The 19,466-nt window shown below is 48.6% G+C and overlaps 1 protein-coding gene across 10 annotated transcripts in view; it reads left to right on the top strand.

Annotated features, from left to right (window-relative positions):
* Window positions 1–19,466, top strand: part of Dpf3 (double PHD fingers 3) — a 278,933-nt gene that overhangs the window by 143,502 nt on the left and 115,965 nt on the right. For all 10 annotated transcript variants that reach the window (XR_010052069.1, XR_010052068.1, XM_008764749.4 and 7 more), the window contains one exon: window positions 13,698–13,825. Coding sequence is in view for 8 of the 10 variants with exons in the window: in XM_008764749.4 (XP_008762971.1) it covers window positions 13,698–13,825 (128 nt within the window). In the remaining 2 variants the exon portion in view is untranslated. The remainder of the gene's footprint in view (window positions 1–13,697; window positions 13,826–19,466) is intronic.

Here is a 19,466-nt window from a genome sequence, read left to right as displayed (position 1 = left end):
AGCTTACCAGGCAAGCGCCTCTAATCTCAGTGCCAGGGAGGCAGAGGCAGAGGGTTCATGGGCCTTGCTACTCCATGCTAAGTCCAGTAAGATGGCTCAGTAGGTGACAAGTAGGTTGCCAAGCCTGATGACCTGAGTTTGACTCACTAAACCTACATAGTAGAAGAGCCCAGACAGGTTGTCTTCTGAAATTTGCATGTATGTGCACACGCAGAGACAGAGACAGAGACAGAAACAGACACACACACACACACACGCACACACGAGTGCACAGACACAGATAGACACACACAAATCCACATAACAAAACAAAGAAAAAATAGATGGAGAGTGAATGAAGAAAAATCCCAGCTTTGACCTCTGGCCTCTATACATGTGCACACATATGCATGTGCATTGACGTATATGTGCATATACACAAACATGTACAGACACACATGAACACACACACAAAGCACAGATCTATTGAACTAGACACTCTTTTGTTAGTGCTATACCATGTATAGTGTCTTAGTTACTGTTTTGTCACTGTGAAGAGACATTGTGACCAAGGTAATTTTTTCAAAAGAAGGCATTTCACTGGGGGTTGCTTACAGTTTTAGAGGGTTAGTTCATGATCATTATGGTGTGAAATGGTTAGGCACAGCACTAGACCAGTAGCTAAGAGCTTTACCTCCTGATCAATAGGCAACAGGCAGAGAGAGAGAGAGAGAGAGAGAGAGAGAGAGAGAGAGAGACAGAGACAGAGAGAGAGAGACAGAGAGACAGAGAGAGAGAGACAGAGAGAGACAGAGAGAGAGAGACAGAGAGAGAGACAGAGAGAGACAGAGAGACAGACAGAGAGAGACAGAGACAGGGAGAGACAGCACAGACAGCAGAGACAGCAGACAGACAGACAGGCACTGTGCCTGGGACACCTCTAATAAGGCCGTACCTCCTCATCCTTTCCAAAAAGTTCCACTAATTGGGGACCAAGAATTCAAACATAGCTGATGAGGGCCATTCTTATTCAAATCACCACATGTAGTATATGTAATTTAATTTTTAGATACATATTATCTAAACTATAAGCATATTTAGTTATTGTGGCATTACTCATAACCACAGTAAGCAAAGATTAGAAACTATTCTAGAGCCCTTCGATGGGGTATAGCTAGATGCACACTGCATTCATAAAATGGAATATTACTTTATTTATTTTAAAATTATGATGCTTAGGCCTGATGAGAAGGACCCTGGTCTGTGTGAACTCAGGGTTGCTGCCTAGGGTTTGCTCACCCCAGGTCATGAGTATCTCCATGTCAGATCTTCTGGAGACAGGCCTCTGTGAGCATCATGCCCACCTGCAGCTTGTCCTCCTATCCTCCTTGCCCTGCAGATCCTCGTGGGCTAGGTGCCCTATAAGCTCTTTCTGTGTCTGCACTGAGGTTGAGAGGTTGTCAAGGAACTAGGTCTGGGCACAGGGAGGGAGGCTGTATTTGGCAGTCTTGAGATCCCCTGAAGAAGGTTCTGGCGTAGCTCCCCTGTACTTCTGGAAGGACAGAGCTCATCTTCTATGAGAAGGATCCCAGAGTGGGGACAAGAAGAGACTCCTCCTCCTCTGGCTGCCATTAAGTCCTTTGCTCCTGGCCAGAGTTTCAGCCGGATGGAGGGGCTCCTCTGTCTGGTTGCTTTCATTCCACCTCTGTCACTGCGACCGTGTCATCCCCCTATATTTATTTCTTGTTGGGAAGACAAATGTGTGGTGTGGAAGAACTCTTTGAAGTCTCAGTATCCATGCTGTCCCTGGACCTCTGTGTTCCTCAAACCCCCCACCCCCACCTCCAATTTATCACGAGTAAAGGTCCCACAGCCCCCCACCTGCCTGATGTCTGAAGGACACCCCACACAACACTGTTTCTCTCAGCTGACTTACAGTTGAGGACAGTATTGTCTGTAGCTTGCACTTGGTCACAGAGACAGCACAAGGCGTTTTGCCTCGTTGAGATGTCATAATTCCTACAACAGGATATCTTGGGGCTAGCGAGGGGCCTTCTCCTGGTCACTCCTCCAAGAACAGAGCTCTACTCGTGGGCAAAAGCTACTTCATTCAAAAAGGGAACCATTAATCCTTTCTTCCCTCCCTTCTCCTCTTCTTCCTCCTCTTCTTTGTTTCTTTATTTTATTTTTTTTAAGACAAGGTCTCACTGTGTAGCACTGGCTGTCCTGGAACTCACTCTGTAGACCAGGCTGGACTCAAACTTGCACAGATCCACCTGCCTCTACCTCCTGGGACTAAAGGTGCACAGCACTGAACCTTTCTGGGGCCAGGGCGAGGGGCAAACTATTCCTTAATTCCTCTCTGGAGTAAATGCTTGTCTGGTTGAGCGTCTTCCAACTCCAGACCTTTGGTCCCTGTGGTCCTGGGAAGATGGAGATATCTTCATTTCAGAGAATAGGAAACTGTGGTGCAGATTAGGAAGTTAATTTCTCAAGGGTGTTGGTGGTGAAGCCAAAGGGACACTAAAGGGAGCAGCAGGTCAGGACTGGCACTGTTCTCTCCAGGACCTGACACACACACTCATCCAGGTGCTTGAAAACGCTGGCTTTAAAAATCTGAATCTTTCCTGCTCCCTGTGAGCCTGAAGCCCTGTCAGCACCCCTGGCCCGAAACTCAAGCAAGCATCCGTTTCTCTGCCCTCCTTACTGAATCCCAAGGGTAACAGGAGGGAAGGCTGCCAGAAATGGGTTCTGGTTCCTTCTCCTCCTTCTCTTGTTTTGGGCAGGCTTTCAATGACTGGGGATGAATGACCAGGATATACTTCCTTCCTTCCTCTGGCTGCTGGGGGAAACTGACAGGAGGGTGGGATGCCTGAAGGAGACTGTAGCTCAGGATGCCCCAAAGCAGAGAAAGTCATAAGCCAGGGACAACGACCCTCAGAGGGGTGCTCCCAAGGGAAAGGTACAGGAGGAGGTCTGAGGCTGCCCAGGGTGCTGTCCCTGCTGCGCTGAACTGCCAGAACTCTACAGATGGGAGCAGGCTGTGGCCAACTTCCCCAGCTCTTGCAAATCCTGCATCTTAATTAGTTCCCTACTGTTTTTGTACATGGCCCACATTTTAATAGTCTCTAGGCTTCTTCCACCATTTGCTCTCTGGCGCTTGATGTGATTTCTCTTCTCCCCAAGACAGTTCCCCGGCTCCCCCAACACCCTCCCGTCCAGGAACAGCTTAGGAACGCTGATGTGCCAAGCATGTAGGTTGAGATTGATGGGACTGTCGGCGGGCTCCTGTGCCCCCCGGCCCTCCCCCCTCTGCCAGGCGCTCCTTAGATGGATGAGTCGGGTGGGGGTGGGTACAGGGAGGGCAGTGGAGAAGAGACAAGTAAAGCCCCGAGCTAGGTGTGAGGCAGTGGCCAGCCAGCGTGACCTCCCACCGGGCCTGCCCTGGATGCTGCTGTGTCCTTCCAAGGGAGAAGGACACTGGCTCCCACCCCCATCTGTCAGTGTTTATCTGCCTCTGTGTGGGGGTTTCTGAGCTTGGTATGGCCAGGAGAATGGATGCCTTCAAGTGCATCAGGGGAAATGACCTGTCATTTATCTCTTTCCTGCAGTGTCAGAGCCTGCAGCCATCCATCCTAGATGCCTGCATTGGCCGCCTCCTCTGCTCCCGGTGGCCCGGTGAGCAAGGTAGCTGGGTAGGCCTCCAGCCTACTCCATGCTGCAATGGCCTGTGCCCCTGGCACCTGCTCCCTGAAATCTCAGGTGGCAGAACTGGGGTTGACAGACTTTAAGCCCTGTTTTGGCACTGCTTATGTTCCTGGCAAGGGACAAAAGCCTAGAGCTAGAGGTGGGCAGGGTAGCCACGTGGCTGCCGCGGTTTCCAAAGCTTCATTTTGTAATGGGCCAGAGGGCCCCCTGTTTAGAGCAGGGGCTAAGGCTAAGAATTACTGGAGTCTGCTCCTGCATACTCTTCCACTTCTGTCTTCTCACTGACACATCCAGGGCTGGGACCCCATCTTGTCCTTCACCTGTATCCCTAGAGGCCAGCACAAGGCCTGGTGCATGGTACACGAATGATAAAGATTTGTTAAATGAAGCCGGGGGAACAGACTGAGTTCCCATATGTCCTTACACGGATGAGGGAAGTCTCGAGAGGGAGAAGCCTTGGCCCAGAGCTGGGCTTCCTGTCCAGCTCTGTCACTGTCCTGGGCCTATATTTAGTCATAGGTTATAGACCCCTTTCCTACTCTTATAATCTACTGGAGAAAGAAAACCCTGAATGGATACGACAAGGCCTGCATCCAAGTTCAGATCCCCCAGTCATTGGCTTCGGGAGCTTCGGTGGTTACCTGGGAGATCAGAGCCTGATTCTTCACATACGAAACATGGGTGAGGGTAGATTTTTAGGGTCGTTCTAAAGGCCACATGGTGTGTGAGGAGGCACAGAGATGTTGCCTCTCTAGACACCGTGGAGTGGGCTCAGGGACCTTCACTAAGGCTGTGACACTCCTTGGTGTCAGCGAAGAGATTATTACAGGCAGCTTGAAGCACCACAGGGAAATTGTGTGCTGTCTGGTCTGGAGCCAGGAACACATTATATCCCCGAGTTGCCCCCCAAAGCCCCGTTCTAGCATCTTCGATGTTGAGGAGAGCTCTCGGAACCTGGTTGTGGGAGCCACTGTCTGCGTTTACTATAGCTGTTGTCCTGTGATATGCGGAGGCATAGAGCTGTGGTATGATATGCTAGGCAGGCCCATATGCCTGAAGCCCATCTTCTGCCCTTGGTGGAAGTTGCTGCTCTTTCTTTTGGAGAAGGATTCCTCTTTCTTGCCCAGATAAGGATCCATATCATGGTCCCCCAGCATCGGGCATCTGTTCTCGACACGGATTTGCTATATTTAGAAGCCCCCTTGCTTGGGAACCAGGGCACTCACTCACTCGTGCCCAATGTACTCTGGGGTCTGACAAGGAGAATCTAAGCTCCCTGAGGACAGAGCTTTGCCTCTGTTCTGCCAGCTTCCTCCCAGCATGGGCTGATCCTGGGGCTCTGTAAGTAGTGCAGAACCTCATACCTGGTCTCCCCGTTTTTGCCTTTGCCCTCCTTCAGAGTGACCCTGTTACTATACAGGCATCATCCGGCCTCTCTCTGCTCAAAACCTCCTGTGGCTAACCACCACACTCAGGTTGGAAGCTGATATCCTTGCTGCCACCCACACAGCACTTCAGAGTCCCTGTAACAACCCTGTGAGCTGCCCTCCTGTGAGCCCCCGACTCACTGTGTGTTCCAGGCGAATGGCAGGTTTAGGGCAGACACACTAATAACCCCCATGGTGCCTGTGACATCTTTGCATGGTGATCAGAGCAGGCCCCTTGCCACTTCTCTCCCAGGTTCATGCTTTCCTGGCCATATTTAAAAGTACCTATCACCCTTCAATCACCAGATGCCAGCTTCTCTGCCATGCTCTGTCTTCTCTCCAAAGCACCAATCACCAGATGCCAGACTGTAGACTTCACGCACTCACTTCTTATGTCCCTCTCCAACGGCGCCATTTCTTATGAAGCTGAATGTAAGGTCTATGAAGGCAGGGGTTTTTGTCTCATTCACAGTTGTGTCCCCAGTGCCTGAAGCAGCCTACTGCATAGTAAGTTCTCCTGTCACTCGCAGTCAAACAAATGAAGAAAGCTGGGTGCTTTCCACGGTGCTGTTTCTCCTCCAAAGCTGCAGGGGGCTCTCCATGGCAGTGGGACAGGGAGCTATGATTGGAGCTGTGTTCATGCTCCAACTCTTCTGTCCCTTGAACTGCTCCAGATTCTGTCTGGTTGCTTCTTTTTTTTTCCTGGGCCATACCCATTCTTGGGAAAGTTGGGTCTCACACGTTCAGTGACCTGAGAGTGTTGGAAGGCAAGGTGTTTGGGTTGAGGTGCACAAGAACAGGGAGGATAGAGGGGGAAGAAGGAACAGAGCCTGGCTCTGGACCATCTACTGGGCTCAGATCCTTTATAGCTGCTCTCTCTTTTGCTCTTTAGCGACAGTGGGAGGTGGGCTTTGTTCTCTCAGTTTTACAGATGAGGCGATCAAAGCCAACTGTGTGATTTAGAATTGAGATTTCATCCCCAAACATCCAGTTGCCTCAGCCCCTCTGAACTACTTTTTACTTATTTATTTACAGACAGGATGATCTCATGTAGTCCAAGCTGGCCTCGAACTTGCTGGGTAGCCAAGAATGGTCTTGAAATCCTGATCTTCATGAGTGTGTACCACACGTCCATTTATACAGTGCAGGGTGTGGAGCCAGGGCTGCATGCTGGGCCTGTGTTCTGTCAGCCGAGCTGTAACTCCAGTCCCTGACCATTTTAACACTTTCAAGCTTTATAAAGGTACACTTGAATGTGTGCACTCCATGAGATACATATAGATGTATCTATGATCACACATATGTGGTACTACAGGATTAGTTTTTGTGTGTACTCATGGATGTATCTATGAATATGTATGAACATTTATGTATATGTATATATTTATTCTACTATGGGAGTGTGTGTGTGTGTGCACTCATGTGTGTGTGCGTGTGTGTGTGTGCCTGTGTGTGCCTGTGTGTGTATGTGCCTGTGTGTGTGTGCCTGTGTGTGCGTGTGTGTGTGTGTGTGCCTGTGTGTGTGTGCGTGTGTGTGTGTGTATGTGTGTGTGCGCGCATGTGTGTGTTGAGAATACCCAGATGCACTCCTTCAGCAATTTTAAGTACAACAACATATTGTTAATAAGCAGTTACCACTCAGTGTCCTGGCTCCCCAGAATGCAGTCACCCCCCTACCTGAAATCTTATGACCACCTCCAGTGGTCACACACACCTTGGAAATGTCTCCTCCACCAAGCCTATTTCTACCATAATGCTTCTCTCTGTCCTTCTTGGGAACATGTACTTGTCCTGCAGGCTGACTTAGTGGTGATTTTCCTTCGATATCATAGATGTTTCTTTGGGCCTAAAATCAGTAGAGATGCTTCTCCGTAGTACTAACCTCAAATTCTAGAACTTACCTTAACCGGCCTGTTTCGAGGAATGTGGGCAGGTTCGGCAGGGGGGCCACCAGGGGGAAGGATGGTCCTCCGGTTGTGTGGAGGGCCTGCGATTCTAACACAAGCTGTAACAGGACGGAGCTGCAGCCTGAGTGACAGGTCCTTAACACGACCTTCATTTATTTTGGGCTTTAGAGTCCCAAACCAGGGAATCAAATGCGGCCAAGAAAAGGCCTTCTTAGGGAACAAGGAGTTGGATCCTTGGACCTGCCACCACAGTAGGAAATCAGCTCTCTGGTGGCTTCCCCCTTTCTCTCCATGAGCCTGAGAGTCTGCAGGGATAAATGAAATCCTGATTCTTAAGCTCCTCGCTCCTTGGTGTAAGTTGATGTACAAATCCAAGGACATATGATGAGCTTAACTCCTCAAAATAATAAGCACACAGAAGAGAAAATGGCACATTTGTATTTCTAAAGAAAACCTAGAGTCAGTTATTTAAAAAAAAAACAACCATGACAACAACAAAACCCCTGAGCACTCACGGGCTAGCAGGAGATTTTTTTTGCCATTGTCTGTGTCCCCCCCCCCCCCCATGGCTCTATCTCTAGGCCCCTGCGTCAGAGGGAACCCATGATGGATGGACGGATGGATGCGCCTTGTCGGGGTGTTTCACCACAATTTCCCTTGGGGCAGCCTGTCTGTTGGCAGAGCCCAGCCTCCCGAAAGATGGTATCTCTTGCAAACTCGACAGCTAACAGACAGCTTCTCTCTTTGTATATTTCCCCAAAGAAGACCTGTCTTAATCCATATATATATATATATATATATATATATATATATATATATATATAGCATATTTTATTATAATCCATATATGACTTGCAGGTTCCCGGCCCCCCATCCTTAGCCTAATAATGAAGAAGGAGAAGGAGTCAGAGGCTCAGGGAGCCTGTGACATCCAAGGCGTTTGCATTTTTAAATGACCTGGGATTTAATTACTCACTCTGCTCCCTTGTCGTGTAGCACTCTCAGACTCATCTCGCCTGCATCCTGTTAATGAGCTCAGAGGCTCCAACAACCCAGCGGAAGCCTTTCTTTTGGTGCATTGGGTGGCAGGCTTAGGGCACCTGTGTCAAAAGCTTATGGCTTTGATCTGCACCGAGAGGACGGCTGCCCTGTCCATCCGGAGCCTGGGGAGAATCCACTGTGCTTCACTGGCATTTTTTTTTCCTTCCTCTGCTTTTATTTGTGTTTTTTTTTCTTCTGATGCTTCAATCCTTATTTGTCTAAGAGTTTTCTTTTTCCTCTCTCTCTCTCTCTTATTTGGAAACCGATTTGCTTCGGTTTGCACAGAAGCTGTCTCTGGTGTGATGGATCGTGCTGGAAGTCACCCAAGGAGTGTCTCTGTTCCCAATTAGAAGTGGAGGCAGAGCTGCCTCCGGGTCCCAAGGAGGTGGCTGGCTTTGGGTGACAGCTGCTGCCACTCTGGAAAGAGTAACGATCCATAGGTTCATATCCGTGTATATAAAATCAGACTAATTTAAAGATGAAATATGTGTGTGCGTTTTGGTCCATTTTCTTTTGATGTTAAATGTTTGATGGCTCCTGTCAGGTTATGTGGTCTCCAACTTTGTGTGCGGTTAAACAAGAGAGGCCTTTTAAAGAGTCGCTGGATCCTATATCTGGATGAGCTACATTAGGATAAAATTAAATCAGTGACATCCCCAGGGGCTCCCAGGAGTGTGCATGCCGTATGTACGTCAAGGGTGAGCTTGGACCCGTCACCTTTCTCATTGATGTGTACTGGGACCCCCTGGGGTTAAGACGCATAGATTGTACCCTCTGCTGGGTTGTCTTGGGGGCGGGGCTAGCCTTTCATTCCGCCTAGCCAAGCTTTACCCAGAATGCTTTGCAAACAGGGTTTGCCAGAGGTCAGCCTGAATGCTGCTCTTGGAATGGTACTCCATTGGGCATTAAGCAGGCAACATTAAGAACCACGTTTAAATTCCATCCACTTACTGAAAGCAAAATCTTTGTAAGCATTTCTTTTAATGCTGTAAAGCTGCTCTGTCCAGTGGGGTAGCCACCGGCCCCTTGTGGCTTTGGAGCCCTCCTCTGAATTTAGATGCGTTATGGGGGTCGGGGGTGGGGCATACATACCAGTGAAGTCTAAAAGAATGTAAAATATCACATCAGTTTTCAGATATCAATTTCATATTAGAGTGGTAGCATTTAGGACAGAGAAAATATAAAACTTAATTGCACCTCTTTTTGGCTTTATCAAACAGTAACTAGAAAATTTAGGACAATACCAGCGGCTTTTATTGGATTTCTATTGGAACATTACCATCGGCGATTAAAATTTTGGTAATAATTACTTAGCATTTGTGAGACACTCAAACTGTCCTCAGGTTCTTTGCGTATATCACCCAATTTTGAACCCAAGTTTTAAAGAGAATAAAATATATAAAAAAAATCAACATGTCGCATTGCCCGCAATGCTTGGCACACTAAGTTTTTGGGGTGGGTCCTTTTGAAGTATCTTTATACAACATACGGCCTTGTTTGAACCTTATACTAACGCTATGGGATACATGCTTGTATCACCCCCATGTAATTTATCAACAGAGACTTATATTAAGAAACTGCCCCAAGGCAAGACCGACTAGGCCAGTTTGAAAATGGAACTATATGAGCCAATAAAATGTTTTGGCAATTAGGGGAAAATGATTCCACTCTGTCTCTGTGATATAAAGCTCCCTCCTCCGTACATTGTTTTTCTTCTGAAGGCACTGGTCCTAGGTGTCACTGGATGTCCCTTGGAGGCCTTCACAAGCCAGGAAGCCCACTGCATTTTCACCACCACGGCTCCATTTTTGCTCTTGAGTCCTCCCTCGTGCATGCCAGCCAGTCCAGTTAAAGAGGATCAAGTAGACTGAGCGCCAGAAGACAAGATGGAAGCATATTTAGCAGGAGGGTTGGGCGGGGAAGAGTGGCAGGTAGGGAGAGGAAGTTCCGTAGTCCACCGGAAATCCGCATGGGTTTCCGGTTTTGGTTTCCTGAGGGCCGAGAGCTCCAGAGATGCTCTCAGGGAGCAGAGCTCAGCACCACACTGCAAACTGCCCGCAACCTTAGCAGAGATGAGCCTCTCATCCTGAAATCTGAGGACCACAGGGAGAGTCTAGGAAAGCAGCGGAATGGAATGCACAAAGCTCCGGAAGGAAACCTTTTCTCTTTCTAAGAGAGAAGGGGCTGATGGAAGAGCAGCCTCTTTAGAACGATTAGGCGAAAGGGTCTGGTGGTTTAGACTGGACTTTGCTCCTTCTCAGTCCTAAACTTCCCTAGGTTCTAAACTTCCCTAAACTGAGCTGCTTCGTCTGTAAAATGGGATAAATCTCCACTCTGTGGTGTGATGAGAATTAGAGGGTATCTGGCAGTAATAGCTTCTGCAAGTTCGGGGGTTCTTGCTTTACCACACCACGTCCTCTGCATGGGGCCACCAAAGCACCGTCCAGGCTTCATCCAATCTATTCATTGATAAAGTTATATGGAGTCTGGATTCTTGTCCTGATCTTTATAGTGTCTTGAAAGATCATGATTTTTATTTTTATTTTTTTATTTTTTGCCTGCTGGGTAGCTCTTGCTGAAGTTGGTTAACTTTTCTGAGCTAGAGTGGCTCACTTATAAATGGATTCGATGACCAAATCTTTCCTGCTGTAAAACACTGGGCCATTCTGGAAATTGGACACACTTATTGTCGAAGACTTATAAACTTCAGATATACACATAAGATTATTAGAAGTTTGAGGGATGGTGGCCAGCAGTTTGAGGACAGGATATGAGGTGACATACCTTAATTATTTACTATTAGACATTTAGAAGACTTTTCTGATGAGAGAGAGGAGGGGGGAGGGGGAGAGAAAGAAGGAGGAAGGGAGAGAGAGGGGAGAGAGAGAGAATGGGAGGAGAGAGAGGGAGGGAGAGGGAGAGGGAGGGAGAGAGAATGGGAGAGATGGAGAGGGAGAGAGAGATTGGGAGGGAGGGAGGGAGAGAGAGAATGGGAGGGAGGGAGAGGGAGGGAGAGAGAGAATGGGAGAGAGGGAGAGGGAGAGAGAGGGAGGGAGAGGGAGGGAGAGAGAGGGAGAAAGAGAGAGAATGGGAGGGAGGGAGAGGGAGGGAGAGAATATATCATCGGATTCATCACACATGTCTTTTCCGACTGGGAAGGGAGTAGCTGCCCCCTTGCTGTTTTCCTTGTAGCACCTGAGATAGTTCATAACTGCATCTTTGTATTACAGTTAACACTTTTCTGCATCTTTAAATCATCCAAAAATGGAGTTCTCTCATTATTTGGTCACCTCCTGTGTGTCTGGTTCCACCACAGTGGTTGCCACACGACAGGTGCTCAATACACATTTACTGGTCAAATAGATGATAGGTAAAGTTTCACTAGTTGTTGATCCAATAGTTATGTTATTATTATTGTTATGATGATGATGATGATGATGATGATGATGATGGTGGTGGTGGTGGTGGTGATGTGTGTGTATGTGTGTGTGTATGTATGAGTATGTGTGAGACGTGACACATGTGGATGTCAGAAGATAACCTACAAGTGTCAGTTTTCTTCTTCCACCATGTGGAAGCTATCTTGCTGGCCCTGGTTGTAGTTCTTGATAGGTATAGATTCATATTCTCCCCCCCGCCTTTCTCTCTGTGTTTTCAAAAGAGACTTTCTCCAACTTTTTCTGGGGCTAGCCACTCCCAGGTGTATTTCTTCAGTTGTAAGGATGCTGGGATGGCCTTCTGTCTGTCTGCCTGTGTGTTTTGGTTGAGGGGATGGCAGGTGGTGTTCCAATGGAGTCTGACGAGCCTGGTGAGCCTGGCAAGCTGGCTGTGATTGGCGCCTCCTGTTTCTGTTCACCCTTCTAGACGCTCTCGTTTTCCTTACTGGGATCTGTGTCCTGGAAAAGCTGACCTAGGTGGGCCACAGCAGCCCCGCCCCTTGTCCACAGGCTTTGGCTCTCAGCTGGCCAATGTTGCTGTGTTTGCATGCTTGGTTCTTGGTTTCCCAGGTTCTGATCTCCTAAGCTTCTAGCCCCAGTCCTGTGTGGGATTTTGGCAAGGACTCTCCCTCCCCCTGTCTCTCTAGGAGCAGCAGTGGGATGGGTCCCCTGGCTCTGTCATCAGTCCTCACTGACTCCCTTTGGCCTATCCACACGTCTGTCAATGATCCCTTCTTTAAATGAGAGATTGACTCCACTTAGTTGTTCTTAGGGCCATTTTAGCTGGCATGGACCACACATCTAATTTATATGTGTGTGCTCGAGTACGTGTGTGTGTGTGTGTGTGTGTGTGTGTGTGTGTGTGTGTGTGTAGATTCAGGATAAAGGAGATATTGGAGGAAAATTAGATAGGAAATCAAAATATCACATATTTTTGTTTTTTGTTCTTAAATTAAAATTCCTTGCCAATTGTGGACACCTTGGCGAATAGTTGGAAACTCTCTTTGGTCTCTCTCAGGGGCAGGCTGCCTCCACCTATGTAACTATAATAACCTTCTGTGACTATAGTAGAATGTAGTACACTATAGCCACCTTCTGTGACTTTAAAGAGAACCGTTTATTTTGGCTTACTGTTTTCAAGATTCTAGTCCATGGGTAGGCAGACCCATTTTGGGAGCTTCTCTCGATGTCAGTGGTGAGAGAAGGGTGTGCCTGGAACAAACTGATTGCCTCACGATGGGAAAGAGAGAGGGGAGGAAGAGACCAGGGTTGTAAATCTCTTTACCCTAGTGATCTAAGGACATTTTCCACTATACCCTTCTCCTAAAGGTCCCCCATCTCTCAATAGTGCCACTTCAGGAACTGGCTTTGAACCCACAAGCTTTGAGGGGAATGGGAGCTTCAATGTCCAAACTAGTACCCATCAACTCACAGGCCAAGCAAGATAACTCCTAATATCTGTAGATAAATGTCCCATGGTTCTATTTTACCGATTACTCCAGGTTTGGGGGCATGAAACTCTTGCCACAATTTTCTCTGGGCATGACGATGGCCTACTCTGCCGCTCTGGGATCTGTTGGGCATTACTGGTGCTCTTCCTGCTCTGGGATCTGTTAGGCATTACTGGTGCTCTTCCTGCATTGGTTGAGCCTCTACTTCCCCTGTGAGTTGGGGAGAGCAGCCTCTCTGAGGCTGATAGCTTTTTATTGAACAAGGCAGAGCCAGGCAGCCTGCATATCCAAGGGGAGACTTTGAAGACCACAGTAATCAGACATGGGTGGTGTGTTGGAACGTTCTTACAAACTGTGTCCTGGGCACTTTGCTCCTCTTTATAGATGGAGAAATGGGCTCCAGGCTTCTTGAGCATCAAGCCCAAGGTCATACCACCCAGACTGGCAGAAGCAACTCTGAGACTCAGGCAGTCTGCTCCTACGTCTAGAGGACACCCTCTGTGTTGTGCCTCAGTTTGCCCCAGGGAGTGAGCAGGATTGAGATCCATCTCTGGGACTGTGTGCTGGAGGAGGAGCTAAGCCCAGCTCCAGTGTCCATGATCCTGCTTGTCAGGAGGTGATAGCATAGGCTGGGCCGTTTAAGTTCTACCCAGGAACTCTGGGCCCCTCATTCTGGTTCCCAAGGATCTCTCTTCTTATTTACCTGCTTCTGGATGCCTGACTCATCTGTCTATGTTTGTTTTCCAGAAGTAGAACTGCCCCTGAAGAAAGATGGATTTACCTCTGAGAGCACCACACTGGAAGCCTTGCTTCGTGGTGAGGGAGTGGAGAAGAAGGTGGATGCCAGAGAAGAGGAGAGCATCCAGGAGATACAGGTAGTCTTACCTGTGGGGAGCCCCTGGGCCCTGCCGCCTGCTGCCTCTGTGCCTTGGGGTCCTTGTGACATGGTTGCCAGGAAACTTAGAGCTTCTAAATTAAAAGCATCCCTCCACCCCAGGAGCAATCATCGTCTGTCTCCTCACATCTGTTCCTCTCCCTGGTTTCCTGGTATCTGTACTCAGAACACATCTGCTAAGCACCAGGTTGTGCTGAGTCCTAAAGACATGACGAGATCAGGACAGACTGACAGAGTCCTTGCCTTTGTGGCCATTGGGGCCCCTGCCTGACCTCTGCCCCTTTCCTCACACCCCAGCCTAAGCTCTAACTCACCATATTATTTTGCCGCCTTCCCCAGCACTCCCTTCCCATCCTCCAAAGCCAGCCTGGTCCCCCCTCCTTCAGCTCACCCCTCCCCCCCCAGGCAGGGACAGTCGCTTTGATCCTCATGTGTCCACCCCTGCAAAGTTCTCAGACATCACTGTGAGGACTTACGCTTATTGTTGGTCACCCTCAGTGAGTCTCAGTCCCCTCCTATCTAAAACCACAGCGGGGCACAGTGTGTTACCATGTTATCAGTTAATTCTGATATAGTATTAATAATTCATCATGATTAAGTTATATTTTGATTACATTTGTATATTACATTTTTATGTTTTGTCATACATCCCATATCACATTTTTTTATATCCAATTTAACATTTAATTTATTTGGTTCACTAATTTGTTAAAAATCTTCATTAGCAACAACAAAATAACAACTATCGTTGTGGTGCCTTGTAAATACCTGTGTGTCAGGGACTGGGCTGTGTCCACTGGGATGCACTCCGTCTTGCTCGTGCCAGCATGGAGCTGGCTTTCCATAGAGGTGCTGGGCCAGTCCGAGGCTGGCTGCCTCTGCCCTTCCCGTGTTGAGATGAATAGTTAAATCCTTTTCTCTCAGTTGCCACCACAGGATGTTTTTGGCCCCTCCTCACCTGCTTACAGACAGCAGTCTCATGGAGAGGGCTGCTGGTTCGAACTTAGCCACCGCCGGGCCTTCTTAGGCATGCACTTGTCTGTCTCCTGCCAGCATACATGCACCAGCGAGCCTGTCCACAGTGTCTTCAGCAGGAATCGGAGTAGGCCCTTGTCCCATACCTCTCCTGCTGCCCTGATCACCCCACCCTTTTCCCTGGCTTGAGTCGCTTGGTTGCTTTCTCAATGCTTTCTCCACTCACGCCCAGAAAGACAAAGATCACTTTAAAAAAAAAACCAAAAAAAAAAAACCCCCCAAAAAAACAAAAAACCTGTGATTTTAGGCTCATAGCAAAGTGGAGAGCAAAGAAGAGAGATTTCTCACTGCCCTGAACCCCCAGCTTAGCCTCTCCCATTGGCAACACCCCACATTTGTATCCATCAGTGAACTGCCCCAGAATCCACAGTTTGTGTCACTGTTCACTTTTGGCGTGCTCTAGGCCGTGTGCTTGGACAAATGTATGATCTGAGTCCACCCTGCGTAGTGTAAGACAAGAGAATTTCACCGTCCCACACCGACTGTGGCCCGATATTCTGCTCTCGTCCCCGGCTAAGCCTTCTGTCTCCTCCCACCCCCATGGCTACACAGGTAGCCTTTTCAGATTGCCTTCTGTCACAGAACACACACAGACTCTTCCTCCATGACTTTTTGTGATGTCATAGCTTATTTCCTTCCAATACTGACCACTACTCCTTTAAGAGGATAGATGATTGGCGGGGAAGGAACTCTTTCTGTGGCTGCTCATGCCTGAGTGAAAGCAAGACCTCTTGCCTCTGTGAGACGGGCCGGGCCCTGGCTGTTTGCTCTACAAAGTCCTTCCCAGACATACGGGGCTCTCATCTCACCTTTGGGTGCCCCGACCTCTGTGATTAATACCATACCCTACTCCCACCTCATCCTTGTACTCACCCTTTTCCCCTCCCCTCCCTCTCTCCCTCCCTCTTCCTTCCTTCCTTCCTTCCTTCCTTCCTTCCTTCCTTCCTTCCTTCCTTCCTCTCTCTCTCTCTCTCTCTCTCTCTCTCTCTCTCTCTCTCTCTCTTTCTTTCTATTGCACTTAGCACAATCTAATGTTCTTTGAATTTTAGTTTTTGTGATTGTTTATTCTCCTGGTGTAAATGTAACCCCCCCACCCCGCTACCTTGCTCACTAGTACATCTTAAGCACACAAACCCAGCTCGACACATAGTAGGTACACAGTAAATGCCTGCTTGAGGGGCCTTGGGGCCTTGTTTCTAACCACCCTCCCCCATCTCCCATGCCCTGCTTTGCTACTTTTGCCAACTCCTTCCTTATCTGTCTTCTGTTTCCATTAAATAGATCCAGCGTGATAGACATTGACCTCCTTAGGCCTCTCCTCCCAGCTTTAAGCTAGTGTCCATCCATAGCCTCTTGTCACTGTGCCTCTGGTCTTCTGGTGTGTGTTTTCTTCTACTTACCCTGATTCCATTTAGTGGTTAGGCCTGGCCCCAGCACCACCTTCCCCATCAAACCTTTCTTGGTCCATGACTCGGGTTGTGTGTTTAGGTAGTCATGCATTAGCCTCTGCGCTCCGACCTGTAGAGTTCGAAGCAAGGTGTGTCATCTCTGTATTACCTACGGCCCTGTTAGTGTTTCTGCCTCACTGGTGTACTTCAGTAGGATCGGTGGTGGATACAGAGCCAGTGCCCGGGAGCCTGGATACACATGGACATACAGCTGCTCCTCTGTAAAGCTGGGAGGGAGTCTGAGTGGCCTTCGTGTGGCCCCGGGCCAGGATACTTGCTGACATTGTATCAACATTATTGCATCAGTCCTGGTGTTAGCAGTGTGGCTGCCCGTGCACAGCATGCGACTGCGCGGTCTAGGATGCAGGATGGTGAAACGAGACCCCACGCCACTTGAGCTTCAGTTCTTACTGACTGTTCATTGCAGAACTGCACATATAATAAGTCAGCTGTGTGCCTTTTCATCAACTTTTAACTCATTAATTCGTGCGTGCTCTTGACCGAGAGGCACACCGCTTTGAACACGGAACGGTAGGTGCTGAGGACTACTCAAATTCTAGTGTGACACACAGTTAGAAAAGCAAGGGAACAAATAAGAGATTTGGACTTTTGGCTAAATGAGAGCCAGTAGGAAGAAGCAGTGTTGAACGAGGGGCTGAGCTTAGTCAGTGTCCTAAGGGTTTAACCGCAGTCCTGTGAGATGACAGGAGCCATTGACGTGAGAGCCCCGGAGTGACAGCTCTGAGACAGGTCAGTGCCCATCTTGTCCAGTGAGCAGATAGAAGGCCCTGTGGTCTGAGTACAGTACTGGGGGGTGGGGGTGGGGAGGCAGGACAGGTAGGCGGGAGCCAGAGTCTTCAGGCCTCTGGAGACCTAGTCGTCGTGGCTTTTGGCCTCATGTGAGATGGAAAGGGAGCCATTTGGAGGGTTTTGATCAGGGCAGTGAATTTAGATTTCATAAGGATTCCTCCCCTTCCTGCTCTGCGCGGAGAGCAGACAGTGCAGGGGAGAGGATTAGTTGGGAGATCCTCCCTCCTTCCCCCACTGGTATTTCCTTCCTTTCTCCTCCCCCTTTACTATTGAAAACAAGCACAAATCATTCTTACCAGTATACTAAAGGCTATTCAGGGCAACGGTAGGGAATGTTATTTTCAAATGTGTTTATTCTTCAGATGTCTGTGGACAGGGGCTGCCAGTGTGTAACAGGGTGGTGGAGAGGGTGTCAGTTCTGTTGGATGCCCCTTGTCCTCCACTCCTACCTCCGCACTCTCCCTGCCCAGCCTCCTGAGGCCTGGCTCGGGCTTTGTTTGTGAGGAGCTCCTGGCTGCTCTCATGGAGTGGGTTGGGTAGATAGGCTCTGGAGTCAGGGCTGTGTGGCAGAAAATGAAGACAAGTGGGGGCAGTGTATCTGAGGCCAGTGCTTTAGACTCAGGCTTCTAGAGTTACATGCTGATGGCAGGTAGAATGGAAACTCAGGGGAGAAATCAACTTGGTTCTGGGCCAGGAGACTGTAAAACACTTAGGGGACCAGCCTAGTGGCAGTCACCTGTTTTCTCTTTCTCTTTTTTTAAATTAACCTTCCAGCCTAGAATTCATGTTGTGTGTAACAAATTCCTTATCACAAAATGTAACAGGAGCATCAGAACTGTACTGAGAAGCCAGAGGCAACGGCCTTTAGATACCAGCACTTGGAACTCGCCATGACTAATTGACTTCAAGACCTGGAACATATACAAGATATAATCAACAGCAGTAGCCACAGTGCTAACTCATATTCATCCTATGATTTTTATTACCCAAGGTGGTAGAGCATCTGGCCGGGCCTTGCCTGGCTTGACTAGTAACCCTGTTTTAAGGTCAGGAAGCCAAGGAGCGTGCTCTGGACCCTAGTCAGCATCTCCTAGTGATGGGCCAGAAGCCATGTGCAGCAGACAAGGGCATCTCTCTTTGATGTTGAAGGTTGGCCGAGCTATCTGTAAGTGCTGTGTCTTAGTAAGGGCTACTAATTCTGTGATGAAACACCATGCCCAGGGCTGCTTATAGAAGAAGGCGTTTTACCATTTCAGAGGGTTAGCCATAATTATAATGATGGGGAGCATGGTAGCAGGCGGGTGGGTGGGCGATCGGGCGGGCAGGGCAATGGAGGAGTAGCTGAGAGCTTAATCCTGATACATAAACAGGGGGTAGGGTGGGGCAGAGAGACAGAGAGACAGAGAGACAGAGACTGGGCCTGGCATGCACCTTTGAAACCCCAACCCCAACCCCAACAACACACTTCCTCCAACAAGGCCACACCGCCCTAAACCTTTTTAAACAGTCTAAGGAGCTGGGAGCCAAATATATGAGCCTATGGGAGGGAATTCTCATGGCTTCCCAAAGACATCCAGAGGAAAAGATAGAGAAGTCATGGGGAATATTTTGTCCTTTGGAAGGATCAGGTGACCGGCAGCAACCTAGCCGATGTGTCTGGAGTGGGATGTTCTGGTACTCCCTCTTGGGCTTCCCACTTTGAAGCGTTGCTGTCTTGGAGACCATTTGAGCAGTAGTGGTGACGTCAGACTGCATGGACAGTGCCTACCGCTTTCTGAGCCTCTTCATAGTTGGTATGACTTCCTCACCACTAACCCAGGCTGCAGCCCTGTGTCACATGATAATGCCACCTCTCTAGTCTTGACCCCATCATCTCTCCCCAAGCCACTAACGCTGGTCACACCACAATCTTTCTCCCCAAGGAATAAGCCACAGTCCTCTAACTGCTTCACCAGCTCTTGCTGACCCAGAACCTGCCTAAGCCCATCCATTCACACACACACCCTTCTCCTGTGAAGCCGGAAGGGTCTAAGTTGCTCTCATCCATCCTTTGCTCCCCTTCCACATCTCCTTGTTGTTTTGTCCCAGCCTCAGGAAAGCCTCCTTTGACCTTCGGATAAGGTGAGGTTCCCTTGGAGCACCCTTTCACAGAACCTTGAACTTACCTTTCACAGTCATTACAACAATGCGTGTTCTACAGTTATACATGTTATTTAAATCTGTCTTCCTTTTAGTACACTTTAAAGTCTACTTGAGGCCAGGACTATAGCCATTTATTTGTTCATAGCTTGTAACCAGCATTGGACAAATAGTTATAGGGCCGAAGAA

This window comes from Rattus norvegicus, chromosome 6 (genome assembly GCF_036323735.1).
Source record: "Rattus norvegicus strain BN/NHsdMcwi chromosome 6, GRCr8, whole genome shotgun sequence".
NCBI classification, from domain to species: Eukaryota; Metazoa; Chordata; class Mammalia; order Rodentia; family Muridae; genus Rattus; species Rattus norvegicus.
The sequence above is the reverse complement of the archived record's forward strand: the minus strand, read 5'-3'. Positions and strand labels throughout refer to the sequence as shown.